The 26,612-nt window shown below is 55.2% G+C and overlaps 1 protein-coding gene across 1 annotated transcript; it reads left to right on the top strand.

The window, feature by feature from the left end:
- Nucleotides 1-856: 856 nt before the first annotated feature.
- On the top strand, nt 857-10,280 carry C9H11orf24 (chromosome 9 C11orf24 homolog). The gene is made up of 4 exons (XM_059709851.1): nt 857-1,016; nt 4,594-4,761; nt 7,965-8,133; nt 8,879-10,280. The coding sequence occupies exons 3-4, from the start codon at nt 8,058-8,060 to the stop codon at nt 9,976-9,978; spliced, it is 1,176 nt and encodes a 391-aa protein (XP_059565834.1). The 5' UTR covers nt 857-1,016; nt 4,594-4,761; nt 7,965-8,057; the 3' UTR covers nt 9,979-10,280.
- The last annotated feature ends 16,332 nt before the right edge of the window (nt 10,281-26,612 follow it).

Below are 26,612 nucleotides of genomic sequence, written 5' to 3' on the forward strand. Positions count from 1 at the left end.
CTGTACACCTTAATTTTCTGTCTGGCTTAGTTTCCTAGCCCAGCACCGCAAGACAGGTTATCAAACTGTCTGAAAATAAAGCCTTTGGTGAGCTGCCATGCGTGCAGGAAGAAGAGCTTCTATGCAAGGTAACCTCACTGGATGATCTGATCATAAATTTCCAACTAGGCAGGTCATGGTCCATAGCCACACCCCAGGCATATAACTTCCTTAGTAAACGTCCTATCTTTGGCTTAAGCAGGCCCTGTGGACTGTTCCTGTGCATCTAGGTTAGCATACCTTTGAAATAAGCATAACCCTACAGCCACTTCCCCACTGTTATCCTGGTTTCTGTGTCTGTAAAATGGAGGTGAAGCAGCTCACAGCGCTACTGCAGTGATTAAGTCACCGGACCTGCCGGAAAGTCACCGAACCAAGCACAAGGCTTGGCAAGTTGTAAGCTGCCATCGCTGCTATTACTAGTAAGACCCCTCCCGCCCCAACGCGGGCACCCAGGGGTTGGCTCAAGTCTGAGGGAGGAGGGCAGGAATATGGCAGGGTCATCCCCTCGGTTCTCTGTGAACCATTGGGGTACATCTGATCTGACCCTGCCCCAGGCCCGGCACGCCGATCGCTGCAGCGAGGTGCCCATATCCAAGCCGGCAGAGAACCGCAAGGACCACTTCCGCCAAAGACCAGTCTGGAACAGCGACTTCCGGCCCGTGGGAGACATAGCTGGACCGCCTTAGTGGGCGGGGCCTGTAGAAACCACGCCCCTTTCTCGACTCGCATTCGGCGGCGCCAGTCACCACCTAGCGGATCCCTGCGCCTGCAGAGGCTGCCCCGCCCCACCTCGGACACGCCTTCCAGTGACGTCACTTCCTGGGGCCGGGCGGGGCGGGGCGGGCCCGGGCGGCCGCCCTAGCGCTCTGGCTCCGGGTGGTTCTGCTCTACTGCCGGCCACGTCCCCACGCCGGACCGCGGGCGCCTCACGCCGTCCGAGGGCCGCCCGGCCGCTGCAGGCCTGCCGCGCCCGGGTAAGGGGCCTGCGCTGCCATCGGGATGCTGTGGCCACGGCTGCCGGGACGGGCTTGGGGCTGGGAGAGGGAGGTGGGGGGCCGGAGAATGAATGGGGCACGAGAGGCAGAGCAGGGGGAGAAGAGAAAACGTGAACGGGGGCACAGAGTGCAAAGTGCTGAGGATTGGAGGTGTCCACTAAGAAATGTCCAAACCTATAAAGAATTTTTATGAGTTTATTTGAGCCAAACTGATGACCATTGCCGGGAAGCAAAATCTCCCCGAGTTGAGAAAATGCTCTGGAGAAGGGCAGTTTGCAGCTTAAAGGAGGAGACTTGAGGGTAACGTGGAATTCATTGGTGACAGATTAAGGGGGCAGGAGAAAGCAAAGTGGGGGAAACCTCTGGGATCGAATGCAAAGTGACCCGGACAGACACACACATGCTTTTACACTGGTGGGCACAGGATGGCGAATTACCATTTGCATAGACAGTATTTGGGGAACAAGATGACAGTGAGGGGGTTCTGTGTTCTGGTTGGTGGGTGTGCCCTGAGTTGTCTGGAAAAGGAAATTACTCTGACATTCTGTAGGTGTGTTATCTTGGATGTCAAAAGAGGAGACAGGCTCACTTAAAGTAATGGGTCAAGGAAGCTACGGGCCCAGGATATTCCACCGCCATCACCGCTTCTCGTTAGGGGTTCTTATGTTCAGACCATCCTGGGTGGTTACTTTCCGTTTCTGAGTTTGCAGGGCCTGCCGTGCTGGCCTCCCCGCAGCTTGTCAGTGTCAGTACGTGGTCCCTTTTCCGCCACACTGGCACGGAAGAGGGGGAGAGGAAGAAACAGAAGGAGTCGGTTGGGGGGCTAAGACTCCAAAGGAGGAGCCTGGATGGGGGCCCGAGAGGCAGGAGCCAGGGGATCGCAAACCAGAGAAGAGGACCAGGCTGTTCCGGTTTGGGAGCAGCAGATGGGAACGTTGGGACACTCCCGTGTAGGCGGGGCGCTGAAATGTCCTCCAAGGGCAAGGATGGGCCCAGGGAGTGTTGGCCCTTTCGGTGACGCAGACCTCCGCAGGCCCTTTCCACCAGGGAGGGGTTGTACTTTTCCATCTACTTACCTACCTCCTCCATGTGCGTCTGGGTGGCTGCTTAACAGTGTGTGCATTTAACTGTTAGGCTAACACGAGGAGTCAGCATCCACAGAGTTTGCCATAAAACATATATGTGGCACTTAACAATTCTGCCTATAATGTTTTGTTTTCTCCCCAAAGGAAGCATCTCTAAAATTTCAATAAATCGGCGAGGAAAGTACCTAAAATACCGGTTTTTCTGCTTATATGCCAAACTTGCCACACAGGCACATTGCGAACAAAAACCTAGGCTGTCAATCAGCATTTAACTGTGATACCAAAACTTGCAGAAACCCGGAAGCAATCAATGTAATTAAGACAATGTCCACTGCTCCAGGCCCCCGTTCGCCACAGGGGCACACCCTTTGGACCACAGGACAACGTCTACATACACAAAACCACACGCCTGTGTCCCTTGGGTTCTGCTATCAAAGTTCAGCCAGGTGGCGTGTCAGGATAGGTGCCGCCGGTCTGCCCTGTACTTGCTCTCACAGTCCCCACTCCTTGGTACGTATGGTTTCTCCAGCTTGGAGTGGGGACTGGGGTCATGATGCTGCTGATACATAAGTATCACCAGAGCCATGGAACGTGGGGAACAGGTGTGTAGTCCCTTGCCAAGCCTGAGGATTCCCGTGTTGGGTCTTAGGAACCTGTGTAAGCCAGAAAAAGGAATCAGGCATTGGAAGCAGTCTGGTTTCATGTAACTTGCACGCAGCACCCTGCATGTAATAAACAGATTCATAAAAGAGTTTAAAACCAAGCCAAGGCTGGGAACACAAGTAATCAGACACAGGAGGTGTTGAGGTGTTGAGAGGCCAGAACAGGATCAGGAAGGCGACACCAAGAGCTGTCTGGGGCTCCCTTTTCTAAAAAAATACCTCTTTTTATTGATTTTCAAGAGGAAGGGAGAAAGAGAAACATCAGTGATGAGAGAAAATCCTTGATCGGCTGCCTCCTGCACGTCCCCTACTAGGGATCAAGTCTGCAACCCAGGCATGCGCCCTGACGGGGAATCCAGCTGTGACCTCCTGGTTCATAGGTCGATGCTCAACCACTGAGCCAGGCCAGCCAGGCATGGGGCTGCCTTTTTGATGGAGTGGTGCCTGGCTCGTGGGGGTACTGCCTCTTCTCTGCAGAACTTGTGGGAGCTGACCCCTGAAAAGGGGGAACTCCTAGCACCAGCCTAACCCCCCGTCTTTCCATCTGCCCTGGTCTCCCTCCCACTTAACACTAACTTCATTCTTTCTTGCTATTTCCCTCTTGTCCAGGGTCTCTTTACTCTCCATCTAGCGTAGTCTGAGATCTTGGTCTGTCTGGTCTCCAGATAATGATGAGAATAACTGGCCTGACCCTCTTTTAAGGTTCACTGAAGCCTTTGCAGGGGAAACTGTTATTTTAAATCTTGTGAATGGTTTGTCTGTTGTGAGTCAACTTCCCAGATTAGCACCGGTCCCCACAAATTAATCCTGACATTTCGAGTAGGCTGTTGGAAAGTGGAGGCAGGACCATACCAGAGAGATGAAGTCACGGCCCAGCAGCCAATTCCCGGTTCCGTGGGAGCGATCCGCAGTCCCACTGCCTGGGAGGGAACAGGCCGTGATGGCATCCGGCAGAAGTTAACTGAGAATCTTGTGGAGTTTCCTGATACAGCCGGGTAGAAATGCTCCGTGTGCACTCGCCTTGTGTAATTGTGTGTGTGATTGTTTGTACACATGCATGGGTGTGACTGCATATGTATACATGTGGCAGTGCGCATATATGTGCAGCTGTGTGTGAATGGATATGCAAGCAGCTGTGTACACACGAGTGTGACTGCATGCTCACGTGTTTAAACAAAACAGGATCGTGGTGTGTGCCCTGTGTGTGACCTGCTCATTTCACTTCACATTCCACGCTGGGCATCTTCCCATGCCAGTAAATAGACATTTGTGTATTTTTTAACAGCTGCCGTAGTATTTTATATATGGATGGGACCCTATTTTACGTAACCGTTCCGATTTTTTAAAATATATTTTATTGATTTTTTACAGAGAGGAAGGGAGAGGGATAGAGAGTTAGAAACATCGATGAGAGAGAAGCATCGATCAGCTGCCTCCTGCACACCCCCTACTGGGGATGTGCCTGCAACCAAGGTACATGCTCTTGACTAGAATCGAACCCAGGACCCTTGAGTCCGCAGGCCGACGCTCTATCCAGTGAGTCAAACCAGCTCGGGCACCATTCCGATTGTTTACTATTATAAATAGCACCGTGATGCACATCCATGTCGCTCTCCACTCTGCACACCTGTCCTATTGCTTCCTGAGGAGGAATCCGGGCCGCGAAGTGCTGCCCGGAAGCCGTGCCAGGGAAAGTTTTGATCATAGTCTCATTTTCCCAGCCATGATCTACTGAACGCTGCCCCCCTCCTCACGGGCCGTTTTCCTCCTGCTTTCCCTAAGAAGTGTCCACTCTGTTTCAAACCCCAGATGCGACAGTTACCAGAGCGGAGCATCTGCCCGTGTCCCGCATGTCCCACGAAGCATGCCGCGGCCCAGAGCGGTCCTCGCAGCTGCGCTCACCTCCTGCAGAGCCACACCTCGCCTGGCAAGCACACCGTGCCGAGCCCGGGAGCGCGCCCTGAGCGCCTGCCTGTGGTGAGTGTCTGAGGGCCGGGGTCACCTGCTTGGTGACGGCACAGTGAGCTCGGAGGGGACCCTGCAAGCTCAGGGAGCCTCAAGGGGAAGGAAAGACAGCCAAGCCCTGAGGGCCGAGCCTCCCAATATCCAGGAGGGGCCCGGACTGTGGCTCTTCACGGCAGAGGTTCTGCCTTCTGAGGTCCTCCGGGAGGGTGGTCCAAAGGTGGGGACAGGTGGGGACCGTGTGGTCACTGTGGCCTTCATCTGTTTCTGTAACACAAATGCCAGCCAGTCACCGCAAAAGCTTCTCGGCTCGTGTCGCCATACCATAACACGGTGGGAGCTCCCGTGCACAGCACCTCGCTGATGCCGGGGTAAAGGAGGTGCCTCTTGGCAGAAGGGGCTCTGGGAGGAGACCTGTCCCAGGACAGGAGGGAAATGGTCCATGTCTGTCCCAGGGGGAGGCGGGGAGGAGGAAATCCGCTCGGCACATCGAATCAGGCGCTCCCTGCGTCTAAGAATCCCGAAGTTCACTGCTCGAGCAGGGGTTGTAAACCAGGCCTGCCTGCCACCTGTCTTTGCAAACAAAGTTTTAGTGGGACACAGCCACACCCATCATGTACATACCCTCCAGGACTGCGTGGCCCACAAAAGCCTAAAATGTTTGCCGTCTAGCTCTTTACAGGAAATGTTTGCCAACTCTGCTCTAGAGACTTGTAGCGAGGGGACATCGGAGGGCCTGGGGCCTGGGGTGCATTCAGGAAGCCCTGACACGTCATCCCACCCCAGGGGACCCAGCTCCAGGCTCAGGCGCAGGGCCACGCGTGCCCAGATGTGACTGGCTGGAGAGAGCCACTTAAATGCACTCATTTACCAGGAGCCCAGCTGCGTGGCCTCAGCAGATGGGGGGTGGAGGGGCGAGTTCTTCGTGCCTGGGACCTTCACTCCAATTCTTCTCTCTCATGACAGTGTCTGTTTCTTCTCTCCCCTCCCCACCCCCACTTGTCTGTCAAAACAAAGAACGCCCTTGCTCTCTAGAAGGCGGATGCAAATCTGTGGTTCGTAGGGCTGAGCAACCTTCCAAACCTGTGAGCTCAGGAGCCCTTGCAGACGATTTTGGAGGGAAAGTGCAGGATGAAGTGAGATAAAGTCCGTGACTCGTGGGGAGGGGTCAGAAGCACCAGGGGATGTGCCGGCTTCCGGAAGAGTTTGTGCTCAGATGGGGTTTGCAGTCATGGGGCCACCTTACAACCGTCCCCATCCATCCCAGGAGGCAGAAAGCCACCGTGTGGCTGCCCCAGAAACACCCCTTTCTGCTGCACGGGCTGTCTGTGGGCTGCTGGCTAAGCCAGGCTCTGCACTGGGAGCGACAGGTATTCCACGTGCCGGGACAGGGGCGAGGGTCGTGGAGAGGCCAGTGGGGCCAGACTTCGGAGGCCGCCTGGGCCCTGTTAAGGAGCTTTGGGGTTATCTAGGGAGGTGGGGGTTTGAGCCGTGGAGGCAGGGTCAACTTTGTGGGTTGCCAGGGTCTTTTGGGCAGCTGTGGGGTGGGGGTGGGGGCAAGTGGGTCAGGGCAGCGGATTCACTTGTGACGCTTCGGGCTGATGGGGGCGGGAGGAGACAGAGCCTGTGCGGGTCACCAGGAGCGGCCTGGCTGCAGGGCCGTGCTGGGCGAGGAGCCGGTCAGGACGTTCATTCCGTGCCCTCGGCTCCCTCCCGCGATGCTCCGTGGAACCCGGGACCCGCACGGTGACAGCCCCTGGGGAGACCGAAGGCCTCAGGTGGCTTTGGGCAGGGTTGACTTTGGAGGGACGCTGGGGAGCCCCACTCTTGCTGCCTGCCTGCCCTTAGAGTCCCACGGGCCTGCCCTCTGCCCGAATCGAGCGGTGAGTCAGGGACCAGGCATGACCCAGTGTGGCCAGGCTGCTGTCTGGGGAGGACCATGTGGGACTCTGGCCGTTGGGCAGGGCTGAGGTGATGGGACACTTGAGGTCAGCTGGCCCCTCAGCTCCCCGTGGCACCCCCGCAGCAAGGAGTCCCAGCCTGTGACACTTGAGAGGGACCCAGGGTGAGTGTGGCAACACCCCCGTGCGCCCCAGTCCTCATCCTGGTGAGGCTTGGCCATGGTGGCATTTCCGGAAGTTTCTGCCGTCCGGCTGTCACCCACAGGTGGACTATTTAATTAATGGGATTTACGCTGGGCTCCTGCGACCAGTCCTCTCAGCCTGCCCTCCATCTCGACAGTGGCGCTCCCTCACCAATTCACAGCCTCCTGGGGCCTTGTCCCTGCCTGCCTGCCCCTCACCTGGAGGACAACCTACCTGTCCAGTCTAATCGCAGGTCTCACCACACTGTCCCTGGGCCACACCCTGCTGCTGTCACCTGCTGCTTTCTCCCACTTGCCTCCCAGCAGGCAGAGCCCATCCATCTTCTAGGCCATGGCTCAGGTGCCACTTTCTCAGCAAACCTTCTCTGACACCCACTCCCACCCACCCACCTGCCTGAGTTCAGTGCCTCCTCTGGGCCCCTGCAGCACCCTGTGCTCCCCACCCTCACCCAGTCTCCCAGAGGACCCGCCTTCAACTTACCCTTCAAGACCTGCCAGGCTTCCTGCTGGAGTCACGCCTCCGCTCCATGTCCGCGCCAGCCCGCAGGGACCTCTTTTCTGTGTCTCCCGTGGACGGCAGGCTTCCTGGAGGGAGCTGTGTGGCTTCCACCTTCTTGTCCTGTGCGCTGCCTGGCACAGGAGCGGGCACTGGGGTATTGGACGGTGGCTGGATGGTGGCTGGCTGAGTGGCGTCTCCATGTGAAGGGCCTGGTCCGCCTTCCGGGCTGCACAGAGGTGCCATGGGCCTGGGCTGTGTCCTGCGGCCACAGGAGACGTTGCGGAGGAAGACTTGGCCCATCTTGGTGATCAGGAGGCCTCGCCCTTGCCCCGCTGCTCCTTCAAACTCTGAACTCGGGGGTGGGTGGTGGGCACTTGTGGGGTTGAGACTCATAGAGGAACCGGGTCAGGAAGTGCTTTAAACCATCAAACACAGACGCTGGTCAGATCGCTAATCACCATGGCTGAGACGCGGCGCGCTCTTCTGGGTGCCAGCCTGGTCGAGGCACTTGGCTCGTTGGCACGCCAGTCCAGGCCAGAGCCCTGCACACGGCGCAGTGCTGTGCCCAGGCCAGGCTGTGCGTGACTGACCCGACGCCTTGTCTCTTGATCACAGATCCCTCGGCCACGTAGCCGGCATCGTTAGCAGCCTGAGCGGCGGCTGGGAGCCCCGGGGACTGCCCAGCCTTGCTCCCGGCTCACCCACAAGATGTGGACAGCCCTGGTGCTCGCTTGCATTTCCTCCTTATCCTTCTCTGAGAGCCGAGTGGCGCCCCGGGATCCAGGTGAGTGAGAAAGCGGGGGGGATTGCTGGACAGGCCCCAGGGGCCCCAGCACACCCTCAGCCCGAGGGGTGTCTGCGAGCCCCTGAGCTCCACAGGAGCCAGGCTGGGAAGGACTGTCAGGCGGAGCTTCTCCAGGCCCAGCGAGGGTAGGGAGCCCCCAATGGGCCGGGCCTCGGAGCCCTGAGAGGGTCTCTGGCTGGACCCTGCAAAGCCTCCTTACTTCCAGAAGCCTGGCCTTTGCTGGGAGTTTGTCCATTCAGACCTCAGACACTTGGTGGCTGCCGCTCTGACAGGGCCTCCCCCTCCCCGCCCCCCCCATCAGGCATCCCGCTCCCCCCCCCCCCGCCCCCGCCCCCAGGCATCCCGCTGCAGAGCCTCCATGAAGCCGAGAGGTCTCTGGTGGGAATCCTGGGCGGCGGGTTATCTGCTCTGTAAGCCACACGGGGTTTGAGGGTTTAATGAGGAGTCACACCTGTGATGTGAGGCTCACCCTGTCTGCTGTTTTGGGGATTGGATCAAAGAGGGAAGCTCTTAAGCCTTCCACGGGCTTGGGGTTCAGAGAGGGCAGAGCAGTTTTAAAACCAAAGTGCCAGCTGCCCCTGCGGTGGGCTGCAGGCCAGGTGTGGCGGCGAGGAGACGGGAAGCTGTGCACACCCGCCCTCGTCTCTCCGGGCCCAGGAGACAGGCCAGCGAAGCCCCAGCCAGCCCCCTGACTGTGCCTTTTTCTCGCCTTTCTGACATTAAGGGACCTTCGTCTCCAACCAGACGCAGGCTGATTTAGTCACAAAAAGCACATCCAGGGAAACGACTCACAGCATCTTTAACAGAACCTCGGAGGGCGCGACGACACCCTCTCCTGTCACGTTGGCCAGAGAGACTTTGGGAGCCGCCCACAGCTCCCCTGCAGTCACGGCAGGGAGGACACCCGGGACCGACGGGGGCACCTCGGCAGCTACTGTGGGTCCCGCCAACCTCACGGACTCCAGGGTGCCCACGCCGACGTCCACACAGCCAACCCCGGCGTCCACGGCCGCTCTCAGCACACCCCCCACCCAGGCACCCAGCGATGGTACGTTGCCAACAGCAGCACCTAAGACGACGCTGGCCACCAGCACGCAGACTGCTGCCGCCACCACAGCAAATGCCAGCAGCGCCCGGGGCTCACAGGGCCCCGCCGAGCACACCCCCCGCCACTCCACAGCCCGCCCCACGCTCCCCACGAGTCCCCACGCACTTAACACATTCACACAAGGTCCCACCACCCAGCCGTCGACCGCCCGACCCGTGGCAGACACGGCAAGTAGGCCCACCCCGCCCCTCGAGAACACAACCCCAGAGCCCACCCCCTCCGTGGCTGCCGTGTCCACCACGGCGGCGACAGCTGAGGGGCCAGCGGCCAGCACAGTGCTAGCTCCTGTGCCACAGGCCAGCCCCACACCTGGGGTGGAGGCCACGTCCCCCACAACACCGCCAAGCCCTGTGTCATCTCCACGGGGGGCCACGGGGCCTGCCACGCCCTCCACACCCGAGCAGGTGTGGCCTGAGGCCACAGGTGGCCCTGCTTCTACCGGCCCAACCCCCGGGAGCTCAGGGGACCCTCAGGTGCCAACCACGGACTCGTGCCAGCTCAGCACCCAGGGCCAGTACCTGGCGGTCACCACCAGGGCCCTGCCCCTGTCCCCGGTGAACAGAGGGGCACTGCTGGCCATGCTCCTGCTTGGGGTGGCCTTTCTCTTCGCGGTCTTGGTCCTGTTTGCGCTGCAGGCCTACGAGAACTACAAGAAGAAGGACTACACGCAGGTGGACTACTTGATTAACGGGATGTACGCGGACTCAGAAATGTGAGGGGGTGGAGGCCGGCCTTCGGCTCCAGCTGGACCCTGCGGGGGCTGGGCCCTGCCCTCCTTCCATGTTCCCCCGAGACCAGACCAAGTGCTTCCAAATCCTTTGGTGCAATTCAGGAGCTCTGCCAGATGTTTAAACACATTTAATTACGGTCGGATTAATTCCACGGTCACTAAAATGTTGCTTTTTTCATATTTATTTTTGTAAACGATCATGTCGATGGAGCGGGCAGTGATTGGGGTGGGTGGGCCCTGTTGTGTCAGACCCTGGCAGGAATTAAAGCAACGGCCGCTTTCCATTCAGAGCTTTCCATTCTGTGGCCCCGCCGACCCACCTCGCGAGGGGAGCCTTTGCAGATACGAGAGGCCCTGGAGTTTGCTATGCCTGGGCCGCTTCCTTGGGCTTCGCTCTGGTGCCCAGACCTGCCCACACTCAGCGGGAGGGGTCTCTGGTGCCCTGTGGAGACCGCCCTTTCCTCCAATCCCCCTGTCCCCGGACCATTAGGTGGTGAACCGTGTGGAGTTTGATTTGGGCCTGAGCTCTGCACCCGCCGTGTGAACCGCACCCGAGCCACACGCTGTAACCAGGTCAGCCTGGACCTGCTGAGCCCCCACTCGCAGTGGCCCCGCGTGTGTGCACTCACCCCAGGTGGTCATTACTAGCACCTTGACCCAGGTCACCCTGGAACCTGGGGAGCCCCAGGCCCCAGCGAGTGCAGGGCTCGCTCCCCTCGGCGGGACAATTGCCCTGGGTTCCTGGCTCCTGCTTCCCAACACCAGTGGCCCTCAGAGCCACACCTGTGTCCTTGCCGTGTACCGGCTACTGTCCTGCTTGATGCAGGGAACGCGCTGCCCTCCCCCTGAACCCGGGGAGATCAGCTTCCCTCCCCATCTTATTTTCGTTTTTAAAATATATTTTTATTGATTTCTGAGAGGAAGGGAGAAACATCAATGATGAGAATCATTGATCGGAGAATCATGCCTCCTGCATGCCCCCTACTGGGGATTGAGCCTGTAACCCGGGCATGTGCCCTTGACTGGAATCAAACCTGGGACCCTTCAGTCCACAGGCCGATGCTCTATCCACTGAGCCGAACCGGCTAGGGCTTCCCTCCCCATTTTAAGCATGCCCACTATGGCACAGAGGAGACAACCCATACTGGGGCCGAAGTCGGGGGAAGCCCGGCTCTCTAACTAGAGTTGACCCTTGAGCAACGCCGAGGGCTGAAGGCACCAGGCAAATCCCGTCACCGCACTTGGCTCTCCGCACGCAGATTCCCAGGGCGAGTGCGCGCTCGGACCGCAGGGCTCAATCGGAGCCATCGCGTGTGAGTGAGTGGGCCTTCCCCTGCCCACGGCAGCGGAGCTGACGGGCAGCACGCGAGGCTGGGTACCCAGGCCGGGCCTGCAGCCGCTGCCACCCGCTCCGAGCAAGCGTGGAATGTGCTGGAGCCTGGCGGCGTCGCCTGTGAAGTGGGGAAACGGCACAGCATCCGCCATGGACCTGGGCGGGGAGGGGCGGCCACTCCTGCTTCTCTGCCCAGAAGCCTGAGGAAGAGACGGATTTCCTCTGACCCCAGGTCCCCATCACAGAGGTCTCCTGAGCCAGGCCTGGGTAACAGTTCCTCTCCTTTAAGTTCTTCCTCCTCCAAAAAGGGATTTCAAGTGGCCTGTGATAAAGACCAGGATAGTAACTCCCAGATCGGTTGAGATGATGTAAGAGCCAGGGATGGAGAGGACACAGGGTGGGGAGACGGGTCAGAACTTCCACGCCGCCCTCGCCAGTCCTCAGCCGTCTTTCCTCACTGGTTGGTCCACAGGCCCAGGGGCCCTTCCCCCTCTCAGGCCTCCGCTGCCTGAGCCGACTGTGAACAGCGGCTGAGCCCAACCAGCCTGAGCCCCCCTGCTCCTCCCTTCCCATCACACACCTGAGCCCCCCTGCTCTTCCCTTCCCCGTCACACACCTGAGCCCCCCTGCTCCTCCCTTCCTGTCACACACCTGAACCCCCCTGCTCTTCCCTTCCTGTCACACACCTGAGCCCCCCTGCTCCTCCCTTCCCCATCACACACCTGAGCCCCCCTGCTCTTCCCTTCCCCATCACACACCTGAGCCCCCCTGCTCTTCCCTTCCTGTCACACACCTGAGCCCCCCTGCTCCTCCCTTCCCCATCACACACCTGAGCCCCCCTGCTCTTCCCTTCCCGTCACACACCTGAGCCCCCCTGCTCCTCCCTTCCCGTCACACACCTGAGCCCCCCTGCCCCTCCCTTCCCCATCACACACCTGAGCCCCCCTGCTCTTCCCTTCCCATCACACACCTGAGCCCCCCTGCTCTTCCCCTCCTGTCACACACCTGAGCCCCCCTGCCCCTCCCTTCCCCATCACACACCTGAGCCCCCCTGCTCCTCCCTTCCCCGTCACACACCTGAGCCCCCCTGCCCCTCCCTTCCCGTCACACACCTGAGCCCCCCTGCTCCTCCCTTCCCATCACACACCTGAGCCCCCCTGCCTCTCCCTTCCCCGTCACACACCTGAGCCCCCCTGCTCCTCCCTTCCCCGTCACACACCTGAGCCCCCCTGCCCCTCCCTTCCCCGTCACACACCTGAGCCCCCCTGCACAGGTGATCGCAGGGGCTGTGATTGCACGGCCGTGACTGGGAGGCGGGCGTTCCAGTCCTACCTTGTCATCCCTGTGGTCCTGAGCTCCAGGCCAGCTGGCAGCATTGCTCTGAGACAGGCTGCTCTGTGAAGGGCAGGCTCCACCCCTCGCTGGTTGAGTTTCACCTGGAGCTGGAGCCCCGAACCCACGTGAGCTCTGAACCCACGTGAGCCTGAACCCACGTGAGCCCCGAACCCACGTGAGCTCTGGACCCACGTGAGCCCCGGACCCATGTGAGCCCCGAACCCACGTGAGCTCTGGACCCACGTGAGCCCTCAACCCACGTGAGCTCTGAACCCACGTGAGCCCCAAACCCACGTGAGCTCTGGACCCACGTGAGCCCTCAACCCACGTGAGCTCTGAACCCACGTGAGCCCCGAACCCACGTGAGCTCTGAACCCACGTGAGCCCCGGACCCACGTGAGCCAGGGTGCAGAGGGCGTTCTCACGACCAGGTGCCCTGTTCCTTTCCGGGCAGGTAGGACAAGGCGCCCCACTGGGCTTGCTCAGCTTGTGATCAGGGGCCTCTCCTGGTACCCCTACATCCAAGGAGTCGGGGCGTGGGATGTCACAGGGCCTGCCTGTCTCTCAGCTCCAGCCAGGGACTCCACGTGCATCGTTGCTCACCTGAGCTGGAAACCTGTGCTTCGTCCCTGAGTCCAACGGACCATCCTAAATATTCCTATGAGCGGGGCGTTCTCCTGCCCGGGCCCTGCTGCTGCCTACTGGGCCCCCGCCACCGGCGGCCAGCCCAACCCAGCGCTGTCCACCTGCAGCCAGGGACCCCTCCAGGCGCAAACCTGCAATTTTCCTGCCAATAGCCCTTCCCGGGATACAAGTCAAGCTGTGCCCAGCATCCCAGGCCAGGGCAGACCCTCGCAGGGGCCAGCGCTGGGCCACAGACAGCCCCTCCACGCAGGCTGTCCCAATCCGGGGGCCGCAGGTCCAAGCCCTGGGCTGTCCCCTGCCTTGGAGGCCACCAGACTGTAGTGACCAGGCAGCCATCCTGGCCTGCGGGAAAGGCCTGTTGAGCATTAGCTCACCGGGCACTTATTGAGCGCCCACTGTTTGCTAACCAAGTGGGGATTCAGAGATGACGCTGCCCACCCTGCCCCCAGGAGCACCTGTGTAGTGGGTGAGGCACAAGGAAGATGGGAAGAGGAAGAGGTGGGCACACACAGGAGGCACCAGGAGGCCCTCTTGGGAGCTCAGGGAGGGCTGCCCAGCAGAGGGCGCTCAGAGCCTCTCTTCCGGGCCTGTTGCCATGCCGCTTCAGTGCCCAGAGCAAGACTGGCACACGGAGGCGGGGGGTGGGGGTGGGGTCTACTCGATGCATCCAAGTCCACACAAAGGCCACGGGAGAAGGGAGAGACCGGCGTGGCCCCAAGGGGGCGCGCTTCCCGTCACAGTGAGGAAACTGAGGCAGGGGAAGGCCAAGTCACTGCCCAAGGCCATCCTCCAATTGGCAGGACAGGATGCACTCCAGGTCTGTCTGTCAGTCTGTCTACAAAGGTGGCACAGACAGCCTGGGGGCGTGGCCACACCCACATTGGCACCCCGCAGGCGGGGCCGTTTCCTCTGGGACAGCCAGCATCGCCCCTGCCCACCCCACCACCTCCAGGAAAGTGCAAGGGCGCCACCTGGTGGCCGCGGCTCCTTCCAGCATCCTCTCCCGGTGGGTGCTGCCCGGCCAGAGACCGTTCGGGGGATCCCTCCAGCCCAGCTCCCCGCACCGGAAACTCCCGGTTCCCACGCTGGAAGAGCTCCCCTCTCAGGGCTCCGAGGCCAGGGGTCTCCGGGGAATTAGGGCATTTGTGCGGGTGACTGTCTCCGCCTCAGGGTCCTAAAGAGCCTCGGTGGGCGGGGCTGCCTCCTCACAGGAGGTTCTCCGGGGACAGATCTGCTCCCAAGCTCCGTGGTTCTGGGCAGAATCAGTCGCTTGCAGGTTGTCAGGCAGCCTCGGGGCCTGGCTGGCCGGGGCTGGGGGCTCCCTCGCCTCCTGGCCACATGGCTCACTCCCTACATGGCAGCTGCTTCTTCAAGGCCAGCACGGGAGAGGTCTCCAAGCAAGGTCAACATCAAGATCTTTTATTTCATTGTAAAATGTAGACACATGACATATAATTTGCCATTTTAAAACCATTAAAGGTGTACAAGCTCAGGGGCATCAAGAACATCCACAATATTGGGCAACGATTGCCACCACTTCCAGAACCCTTTCCTCGTGCCAAACAGAAATTCTCCTCATTAGGCGACAACTCTCTATCCCCCCCCCCGCCCCCGCCCCCCTCCCCGCCTCCCCCCCCCCCCGCCCCCCCTACTCCTCTCCCCCCCACCCCACCCCAGCCCCAGCAAGCTCTGTGCTCCTTTCTGTCTTTATGAACTGGCCCATTCAAGAGAGAGTGGAACATACACTATTTGTCCTTTCATTTCTGATTTTCATGATTTGAGTCTTCTTTCTTTTTCTCTCTCTCAGTTAATCTAGCTAAAGGTTTGGCAATTTTGAAAAGATCAACAATCCGATTTAATAAGCAAAACAAATTTGGAAAGACACACACACACTCCCTGGATTTTTAATGAAGGTGAAAATGCAAGTCAATGAAAAGAGAATAGTCTTTCAACAAATGCTGCTGGAACAATTGGAGATGAGAGAGAGAGAGAGAGAGAGAGAGAGAGAGAGAGAGAGAGAGAGAGAGAGAGAGAAGATCCTCAACCTATACCTCACACCTTAACATAAAAATTAACCAAGCCTGGATGGTGTGGCTCAGTGGTTGAGTGGAGACACATGAACCAGGTCAGGGCACATGCCCGGGTTTTGGTCTCTATCCCCAGTAGAGGGTGTGCAGGAGGCCGCTGATGGATGTTTCTCTCTCAACTATGTTTCTATCTCTCTCTCTCCTTTTCCCTTCCTCTTTCTAAAAATCAATAAAAACATTTTTTTTTAAAAAAAAGGAAGACATAGAAACAGCAAATAAGCCCATGAGAAAATGCTTAACATCACTAGTCGCTAGGGAAATGCAAATTAAAGCCACCGATGCCGCCTTCCAGACCTACGGCTGAAATAAGAAGACTAACCATACCAGTGTGGACAAGGCTGTGAAGGAGCTGGGTCTCACCCACGGCCAGAATGCAGGATGGTATGGAATCTGAAAAATGATTGGGCACTTTTAAAAATATATATATTTTATTGACTTTTTACAGCGAGGAAGGGAGAGGGATAGAGAGTTAGAAACATCGATGAGAGAGGAACATCGATCAGCTGCCTCCTGCACACCCCCCACTGGGGATGTGCCCGCAACCAAGGTACATGCCCTTAACTGGAATCGAACCCGGGACCCTTCGATCCGCAGGCCGACGCTCTATCCATTGGGCCAAACCAGTCAGGGCGGGCACTTTAAAAAATATATATATTTTTATTGAAGTCAGAGAGGAAGGGAGAGGGAGAGAGATATAGAAACATCAGTGATGAGAGAGAATCATTGACCGGCTGCCTCCTGCACGCCCCCTACTGGGGATCGAGCCCGCAAACCGGGTATGTGCCCTTGACTGGGAATTGAACCCGGGACCCTGCAGTCTGCAGGCCGACGCTCTATCCACTGAGCCAAACCAGCTAGGGTGGCACTTTCTTATAAAATTAAAAATATACCGTTTGGCCCAACAATCCCCCTTCTGGTTATTTCCCCGAGAGAAATGAAAACTTACATTCACACCAGAACCCATACATGCGTGTTTACAGCAGCAGCATGCACGGCAGTGAAGTCCTGGAAATTACCCGAATGTCCTGCCCCAGGAGAGGGAGGGGCACGCGGAAGTACGCCCATGCAGTGAAACGCTACCCTGAGAGGTGAGAAACCGTTCCTGATACAACCACAGCGTGAAAGGCTCTCAGAGCATGTGCGGAGTGTCACTACGCTGATGGGACACGCCAGGAAAGGACAGACCAGGGATTCCCAGGGCCCCGGGGTGGTTCGACTCTGAAGAGGTAGCATGAGGAAACTTGAGACTCTCATATTCTCGCTGAGTTGAGGGGTGCCCAAATCTATGCATATGCAGAGAAGTGGGTCGCCTCACCCAATACAACTAATTTAAAAACTTAGCTCTACATCAGAAGTAATTTTTGTCCTATTTTGTCCAGCATCTCCAGGTGTTGGTCGCAGAGGGGTTTTCAGGGTATCTTACCCCGCCTTGTTGCCAGGGCAACATCCTGATACTTTGAACTCTTTATCTCCCGGTTCTCTTCCTCCCTCCAGTCCAGCCGCTTACTCCCATGTCCACACCCTCGTCTTACTGCCACCAGGACTACTCTTCCTCCATAATCTGCCCTACCTCAGACGCACCGCCCTCTAAGCCAGCAGTTCTCAACCTGTGGGTCGCGACCCCTTTGGCGGTCGAACGACCCTTTCACAGGGGTTGCCTAAGACCATCCTGCATATCAGATATTTACATGACGATTCATAACAGTAGCAACATCACAGTTATGAAGTAGCAACGAAAATAGTTTTACGGTTGGGTCACAACATGAGGAACTGTATTTAAAGGGCCAGAAGGTTGAGAACCACCTGAGAGTCTGAGGCTTAGACTCTAAGCCAGTGATGGCGAACCTATGACATGCATGTCAGAGGTGACACACGAACTCATTTTTTTGGTTGATTTTTCTTGGTTAAATGGTATTTAAATATATAAAATAAATATCAAAAATATAAGTCTTTGTTTTACTATGGTTGCAAATATTTAAAAATTTCTATATGTGACACGGCACCAGAGTTAAGTTAGGGTTTTTCAACATGCTGACATGCCGAGCTCAAAAGGTTCGCCATCACTGCCTTAGAGTCGAAGCCAGCCGTGGGCAAACTACGGCCCGCGGGCCGGATCCGGCCCATTTGAAATGAATAAAACTAAAAAAAAAAAAAAAAAAAAAGACCGTACCCTTTTATGTAATGATGTTTACTTTGAATTTATATTAGTTCACACAAACACTCCATCCATGCTTTTGTTCCGGCCCTCCGGTCCAGTTTAAGAACCCATTGTGGCCCTCGAGTCAAAAACTTTGCCCACCCCTGGTCTAAGCCATCGGTAGGGGTTGTGTGCCCCCCCGGTGGGCATTTGGCACTGCCTGGAGACGTTTTGGTTGTCATGACTGGGATGGGGTGGGTAGAGACCAGGGATGCTGCTAAACATCCTATAATACTCAGGACAGCATCCACGACAAAGGATGATTGAGCTGCAGATGTCCAGGGAGCCAAGATTGAGAGAGCCTGCCTGAGCCGCGATCCATGAACCGGCACCTTCGCGCCGCCGACTCCCCTGCAGCCATTTCAGCCTGACACAGGCCACCTGGCCTGTCCACTCCCTCCAGCCGGCAGCCCAGGGTCCACACCTCACCCTCTCCCCAGGGAATATTCTCATCTTAGTCAAGACTCTTCTAATGATAAGAACTGCAAGACCAATCAAAATAGGTAGGGCCACGGGAGGCTTTAACGGAACAACTCCCAGGTAACGATGGTGGAATAAAAGCTGACATTTATTGAACACTGACATGGACGCCCCTAATCTTCACCGTCCCCCTGTGAGGTAGGAATGAAACTGTCCCACTTTATAGGTGTCATATGGACCCCACAGGTGGGAAGGGCTGCCCCAGAATCTAGAACAGGAAACAGGAAAGACAGCAACGAAAGTAGCTGTTCTCCAAGCTGTCTTTGACCTTTCTTGACCCTAATTCAGGAGACCCACGGTACAAATGGCATCCATAATTCAAATCCTCTGTTCAGTTGTTTTTTCAAATTGAAAACTTTTTTTGGAACAGCTTTAGATCTACCGAAAAGTTGAGCAGCCGGTACAGAGAGTTCTCACACACAATGCCTCCCCGCCCCAATGGTTTTCCTGTTAGTAACATCTAGTATTATTTGTGTGATACATTTGTTACACTTACGGAACCAGTACTGATACATTTTATTACCTGAAACCATAGTTATGTCAAGTTTCACTCTCTGTGTTGTACCCTTCTATATATCCATCATTATGATATTACTAGAGGCCTGGTGGGCGGATTCATGCACATTGAAAGGAAATTAATTGGAAGGTGGCCTGCGGGGCGGGACTGGGTGAGACGGGGCTGAACACGCCCTGGAGCCAACCTCCCTCGGTCCCTCCCAGGCTGGCCGCACCTGGGTGGTGCCCGGGCTCGAAGGGCGTCTGCGGAGTGGAGTGGGAGAGGGCATTCTGCAAAGTTGCTGTTGCTCGGCAGCTCCTACATTGAGCGTCTGCCCCCTGGTGGTCAGTGCGCATCACACCTACTGGCCAGTCGGCCAGTTGGCCGGTCGGCCAGTTGCTTAGCCTTTTATATATATAGGTATGGGTTATGGTATTATATGGGCTACAGTATTACATGGAGCGGTTTCAGGCCCGAGAAGTCTTCTATGTTTGTTCTTTTAGCTTGCCATTCCCTAAATGACACATGATGTTGTAAGTATTCCTTTCTCTTCCATTTTTTGGAAAAAAATTGTATAAGACATGTTACTTCCTTTATTAAATATGTATTAGAATTGACCATTGAAGCCATCTGGGTGAGAAGGTTTTAGTTTGTTTTATTTGGTGTTTGTTGTTGTTGTTGTTGTCCTTGTGTGTGTATGTGTGCGTGTGTGTGTGTGTGTGTGTAAATATTTTTCATAATGAATTCATTTACTCTGATAGATTTGGGGCTATTCATTTTTTTTCTTTAGTCAGTTGTAGTATTTTTGTCTTTTAAGAGATATGCCCATTTTATATAACTTGTCAATTTTATTAAAATTAACTTACTTATAATATACTAGAGGCCCGGTGCACAAAAATTTGTGCACTCGGTGGGGAGGGGGGTCCCTCAGCCGGGCCTGTGCCCTCTCGCAGTCTGGGACCCCTCGGGAGATAACGACCTGCTGGCTTAGGCCTGCTTCCAGGTGGCAGAGGGCAGGCCCAATCCCTAGGTGCAGCCCCTGGTCAGGCTCAGAGCAGGGCTGATTGGGGAGTTGGGGCGCCACCCCCTGTCATGCACAGAGCAGGGTGGATCGGGAGGTTGCGATGCCACTCTCAGTCATGCTCAGGGTAGGGCCGATTGGGGGGTTGGGGCACCACCCCTGTCACACTCAAGGCAGGGTCTATGGGGAGGTTGCGGCGCCACCCCCTGTCACGCACAGAGCAGGGCCAATCAGGGGGTTGGGGCGCTGCCCCCTGTCACTCACAGAGCAGGGCCCATCAGGGGGGTTGGGGCTCCGTACCCTGTCATGCACAGAGCAGGGTCGATCAGGGGGTTGGGGAGCTCCCCCCTGTCACGTACAGAGCAGGGCCCATCAGGGGGTTGGGGCGCTCCCCCCTGTCTCGTACAGAGCAGGGCCAATCAGGGGGTTGAGGAGCTCCCCCCTGTCACTCACAGAGTAGGGCCGATAGGGGAGTTGGGGCACCGCCCCTGTCACACACAGAGCAGGGCGGATCAGGGGGTTGGGGCGCCGCACCCTGTCACACTCAGGGCAGGGCCGATGGGGAGGTTATGTCTCTACCCCGTCACACACAGAGCAGGGCCCGTGGGGGGGGGGGGGTTGGGGCGCCGCACCCTGTCACACACAGAGCCGCAGGGCAATCGGGGTTGGGGAGCTCCCCCCTATCAGGCACAGAGCAGGGCTGATCAGGGGGTTGGGGAGCCTTCCCCTGTCACTAACAGAGCAGGGTGGATAGGGAGGTTGTGGCCCCGCCCCCTGTCACACACAGAGCCGCAGGGCAATCAGGGGGGTTGGGCGCTGCCCCCTGTCATGCTGATCCCGGTGCTGGGAGGCATATTACCCTTTAACTATATAGGATAGCGGCCTGGTGCACGGGTGGGGGCCAGCTGGTTTGCCATGAAGGGTGTCCTGGATCAGGGTGGGGGTCCCCACTGGGGTGCCTGGCCAGCCTGGATGAGGGGATGATGGCTGTTTGTAGCTGGTCACACACCCTTCAGGGTGGGGGTCCCCACTGGGGTGCCTGGCCAGTCTGGGTGAGAGTCTGAGGGCTGTTTTCAGGCTGGCAGGTGACTGAAGCTCCCAACCGCTCCTTTTTTTCTTTTCTTTTTTTTTATTCTGGGCCAGCTTTAGCTCTGAGGCTTGGCTCCAGCTCTTAGGCCTCTGCTGCTGAAAGCAGGTATCTGGTTTGTTTGGGTTCTATAATCGAAACACTGTTTCAACTCCAGCTCTGAGATCCCGGCTGGCTGAAAGCAGGTTTCTGGGGTTTTGTTTAGCTTCTATATTTGTAACAATGTTTCAAACTGCAGGCTCAGAGGCCGGCAGCGGCAGGCAGGGAACGTTGGAGTCCTCTGTCACTGAAGCAAGCAAGCCTCATGTTCGCTTCAAGCTGCCTGGATGCCGGCCGCCATCTTGGCTGGCAGTTAATTTGCATATCGCCCTGATTAGCCAATGGGAAGGGTAGCGGATGTACGGCTAATATGGATTTGGCTTGTATCCAAATAAATAAAGAATGCTTATAATTCAATCATAAGATGGAAAACTTAGTTAAAAATTGGCAAAAGAGCCCTGGCCGGTGTGGCTCAGTCTGTGGGGTGTCGTCCTATGCCCTGAAAGATTGCTGGTTTCATTCCCAGTCAGGGCACATACTCAGGCTGAAGGTTTGATCCCCAGTAGGGTTGTGTGTGGGAGGCAGCTGATTGATGTTTCTCTTTCACATCGGTGCTTCGCTCTCTCCCTCTCTCTCCCTCCCTCCCTCCCTCCCTCTCCCTTCTTCTCTCTCTGAAAAATAAAAACAAATTGGCAAAAGATTTGAAAAGACACTTTGCCAAAGGAAGATATACAAGTGAACAATGAGCACGTAAAAAAACGCATCATTCGTCATCAGCGAAATGAAAATTAGAACCACAAGGTAATAATATTACACACCCCCTGGAAAGGCTAAACTTTAAAGGATTGACAGCGCAAAATGCTGGGGAGGATGTGGAGCAAACAGGACCCTCACACACTGCTTGTGGGAATGTCAGATGGTGTGGCCACTATGGAAAAGATCTGGCAGTTTCTTATAGTTAAACACACACACACACACACACATTCTCTAATCCAGCTATCCTACTCCTAGTTGCCCAAGAGCATTGAAAATATTTGCTCCCCAAAAAAGACTTGTATATAAACATTCATAGTAACTTTAGTCACAATAGCCCCAAACTGAAAACAATCCAAAAGTCTGTCACAAGAGCATAAACAATCACGGTATTTATCTGCTGTCTCTGTTACTGGTGGAGAGGGGTCCCGTCCCCAACTGTTGCTAGTGGGAGTGGAATTCTTGCGATAGCCAGAGGAAAAGAATTTTCTGAGACTCGCATGGAAGGATGAGATACAGTAGAGAGCTTTATTTCTGTGGAATAAATGAGTTTCTAGGGTCCCCTTTCCCTTTGTCCCGCCAAGGGAGAAGTGTAGCTCTGGCTTCAATAAGGCTAAGATAAAAGCAAGTGTTCAGCCCTCACCGGTTTGGCTCTGTGGATGGAGCGTCAGCCTGCGGGCTCAAGGGTCCCAAGTTCGAGTCTGGTCAAGGGCATGTATCTTGGTTGCGGGCACATCCCCAGTAGGGAGAGTGCAGGAGGCAGCTGATGGATGTTTCTCTCTCATTGATGTTTCTAACTCTCTATCCCGCTCCCTTCCTCTCTGTAAAAAAATCAATAAAATATATTTTTTTAAAAAAAGAAAGAAACTGAAGCTAGACCATGTGACCCAGCCATCACAATGGCAAATATTTACCCAAAACTTGTGAAATCGGGTGTCAAAGAGATATTAACACCCCCATGTTCACTACAGCACCGTTCACACAGCCTGGACATGGAAACCGCCTAAGTGTCTATGGAGGCGTGAGCGGGTAAACAGTGGTATGTCCATGCCGCAGAACAACACGCAGCCTTTAAGAAGAAGGCAGCCGTGGGGTGTGCAACAGCATGGATGAACCTCGAGGACTTCATGCTCAGTGAAGCAAGCCGGTCACGGCAGGACAAACACTGCCTGACCCCATGTGTATGAGCCGCCTAGCACAGTCCTAGTCACCAGAACGCCGCCGGCTGCTGGGGCAGGAGCGGGTGGGAAGTGGGGAGCTGCCAGCCAGCGGGCATGAAGTGTGGGTTCTGCGAGGTGAGTGAGCTGAGGCCCGCCGTAAGCACTGTCCCTACAGTTACCAACACCGTGCCGTACGCTCACACGTCTCTTAGGGGAATAGATCTCATGTGGAGTAAATAACATGCAGATTCAGTAAAAATTAAGTTAAAAAATATTTATGGGAGAGATGTTATTACCTCAGTTTTAGAGAGTCAGAAAGCTCAAGGGCGTTCACCAAAATCGCACAGCTCGTCGAGGCGAGAGCTGGGAACCAACCCAGAGTGCACTGAACTCCAGCTGGCCTTGCTCCCGTGCGTGAGCGTCCATAGAGGGACCCAGACCGCGGTCTGGAAAAGGAGCCGGTGGCCCGACGGTGGGCGCGATCCGTGCGAGCGGAAGAGGGAGGGGTAGTTTGGGTGGGACCCGTGTGTCACACTGGTTTGCGGCTTGTGCTATAGAAGAGGTTGCAGGACGAGCCCCGCACCGTCGTGACAAGGGCTTTTAGTACGGGAACGAGGCTAACTGGCGTTGGGCGACACCCACAAGGCGAGCCCCAGTTCTGTCCGGGACCAGCCACGGGAGAGGCCCTCTGTCTTTCAGGGGGAGGGTCGGGCCCGCACGGCCTGGAACGTGGTAGCATTACAGCGCAGCGTGCTCCGCGGGCACCGTGTCTCCAGGACAGAGGCCACGGGAGGGACTGGAGCCGCGTGTGTGCCAGGGACCCCGCAACAAAGCCTGTCCAACGGAGCTGAAAAGAAGGGAGACATTTTATCAAAGAGAAAGTCACAAGTCCTTTATGGAATTTTGGAGTCACGTTGTGCTGAGATCTGAGAAAGTCCAAGTCGACTTCTGTTATAACCGCAAAACAGAACCCCGAAGGCACTGCAGAAAGACGTAAAAAATCCAAACGAGCCGTTAGGATCGGCAATGGCACTGCTCGGCCGCCGAGCCGGTTTCAGAGGGACTCGCGCGATTCTGTCGTCTCTGGGAAACGCTGAAGCTTCTAACCTCGTCAAGTGGCACAACCAGATTTGCCGAAACACAGGAAAAATGAGGCTAGTCCACACCTCGTGGGGCGGGCGGTTGGCTCCAGTAGAGAACAAAGGAACCAGGAATTCAGAAAATAAGTATTTACAGAAGACAGCTTTGTGAGAAAGAACACTCTCTAATTAAAGAAATCATCTTGGCTCCCACACGTCATGACGAACTTCGGAACGAGTCGGCGAATAATTTGTAAGACGGCTGATGCTCGCCTTGAATCACTGCCCCAGACACTGAGCGACACATCTGCACGGGAAGCAGTGATCTCCCGGCACCGGCACCGGGACCGGGCCCGCCTGGCATCTCCGCCTGTGGCCCCAAAGGGAATCTGATGACGCCTCCTGCTCGAGGCCCTGCCGACTCAGGGACAGACCCTGCTCGAAGGGCAGTTGCTGCCGCTGCCACAGCCCAAATGCTAAACATGTAAACGATAAGTAACTGATGTGTGCATATATGCATGGCCCAGTGACACAGACAACGGGGTGCTGCAGGGTGGGGAGGGGTGGGGGGGACGAACGGGGTTAATGGGAGGAAAACGTGGACTATGTAATACTTTCAACAATAAAGACATTAAAAAATAAATATAAAATGTACATCCAAAAAACACACACTATGACCCCTGCCACAGGACACGCCATCTAGTGAAATGATGTACAGATAAGCAGTTACAGATTGAAGTCCTGACACATGTCCAGCGAGGATGAACCTCGAAGCAAATAGATGAACCTGGTGAAAGGGAGAAAGAGAGTGAGGAGGGAAAGAGAGGCTTTGTAATGACTTCCATGTGAGGACAGCCTGGGACCCCCCCTTTCTCCAACCTCATCCCCTTCCATTCTTTCTTTCACTTTATGGTTGGAACACATCATAATTCCCCAACTTGTACACTATTTCAAGCCTCTGGGGTCTTACTTGGACTGCTCTGTGTTCATGTAGAGTTCTTTTTCCCTCCTTTTGGTACGGATTCAAAACCCTCTGCCTTTCTCCTTCCCTTCTTCTAGGGAAAAAGAAGAGAGGAGAAGAGCCCTGAGTGGTTTGGCTCAGTGGATAAAGTGTCGGCCTGTGGACTCAAGGGTCCCAGGTTCGGTTCTGGTCAAGTGTATGTACTCCAGTAGAGTCTTTCTAATACCTTTTCCTGTCTGTGCCAGGTCCTCTCCCCTGGGGCCCAGTGCTAGCCTGTGCTTATCTCTGTCATGGTGCTAGTCATATTGGATGGAAATAATCACTCTGATCCCCTTTTCTAGTTACAGTGCTTCTCAACCTTCCTAATGCCGCCACCCTTTAATGCGGCCGGTCAGGCAATAACAGTTAATGGTGCTCGCTATCGCGACATGATAATCCATTTACCCGATATGCTATTCCATACATAACCCTATACTGTATACTTTATGAATCAATAAAAAATTTACAATTTCTAATTATAAACCTGTGTTTTCTATCAAAATTACCTCTTGCGTGAATTTTGGGACATGCTTATTTCGTAGGTTCAGGCTGAGTCATATATCAATCCCAGATCCAATCACTGTGGAGACCAAGAGAGGTCCCGAATGAGTCAAGTGCTCTTCTTATTCCATTATAAAAGTCAAGAAGATAGGGTCAAGTAAGAGAATGGCTGCTTCCAGACAAATCACATGACTTCATTTTTGCTTTATGTGTAGGTGTGAGGGGAAGGTGGGGGAAAGAAAAAGGATTCCCCAGAGAAAGGGGTGAGCTATGAAGGGTATTTTCAACGAGAAGTTTACTGGGAATCAACAATCCACCTACTTATGTCCAGCAAAAAGATTAATAAAATCAACATATATATAATCCAACTCAGAACCTTTCTTTCCAAGCTGTTCATCCACCCTATTTCTGTTAAGAGGACCCCATATTCTCAGAATCTAAGGGCTGACTTTTTCTTTCTTTTTTTTTTTTTTTTTTAATATATTTTATTGATTTTTTACAGAGAGGAAGGGAGAGAGATAGAGAGTTAGAAACATCGATGAAAGAGAAACTTCGATCAGCTGCCTCCTGCACATCTCCTACTGGGGATGTGCCTGCAACCCAGGTACATGCCCTTGACCGGAATCGAACCTGGGACCTTTCAGTCCGCAGGCCGACGCTCTATCCACTGAGCCAAACCGGTTTCGGCAGGGCTGACTTTTTCACAAGAAGGACATAATGTCACCTTCCTCCCCCTTTCAACATGATTTTCTTTCCCTACTGGCAGGTCTAAACAGTCTTTTCCCTCCCACCCCACCATCACTGTTTCATAAAGTCTTAGTCGATTAACATTTCAGAAGGGAAGCTCATTCTTACAAGTCCCTTCTAATTCCACCAGTCACACTGGAGTTGCAACAGGTGGGTCATTCCAAAAAGAAAAAGGAAAAGAACAAGAGAAAGAACCATTCTTTTAAGGTTTTGTTTCTCCAATTGCTACCCATTCCCACTGAACCCTCTACCATCCATCTACCCTGTTGTTTGTCTTTGACCATCAGTGAGAGACTCCATGTAGAAGGAGTACCTTAGGGGAGGGGGCATGACACTCTTTATTTCTATTAGTGACACTGTGCTTCTAACACATGACAGTCCCTGTAGAGTGGGTGCAGTCCATGGTGAAGTACAGGGGCAGGGAAAACTTCAGAGAAAAGCACAGCAAAATACTAGTGTTCTGGAAGAACTGCCATAATAAATTAGAGATTAGAATGAGATAAGAAGTAGTCAATATACCCATCTCTCTCCCAATATTGTCTCTTGATGTTCTCACCATCTTTTAATGTAAATAAACGTGTACACGTGGTTATGCTAGGGTGAGGTGAGAGTAGGATACAGGTGTGACAACTCATCTGAGAGGTTTTTGAGCCTGAGTGT

The sequence above is a fragment of the Myotis daubentonii genome, chromosome 9 (assembly GCF_963259705.1).
Source record: "Myotis daubentonii chromosome 9, mMyoDau2.1, whole genome shotgun sequence".
Lineage (NCBI taxonomy): Eukaryota > Metazoa > Chordata > Mammalia > Chiroptera > Vespertilionidae > Myotis > Myotis daubentonii.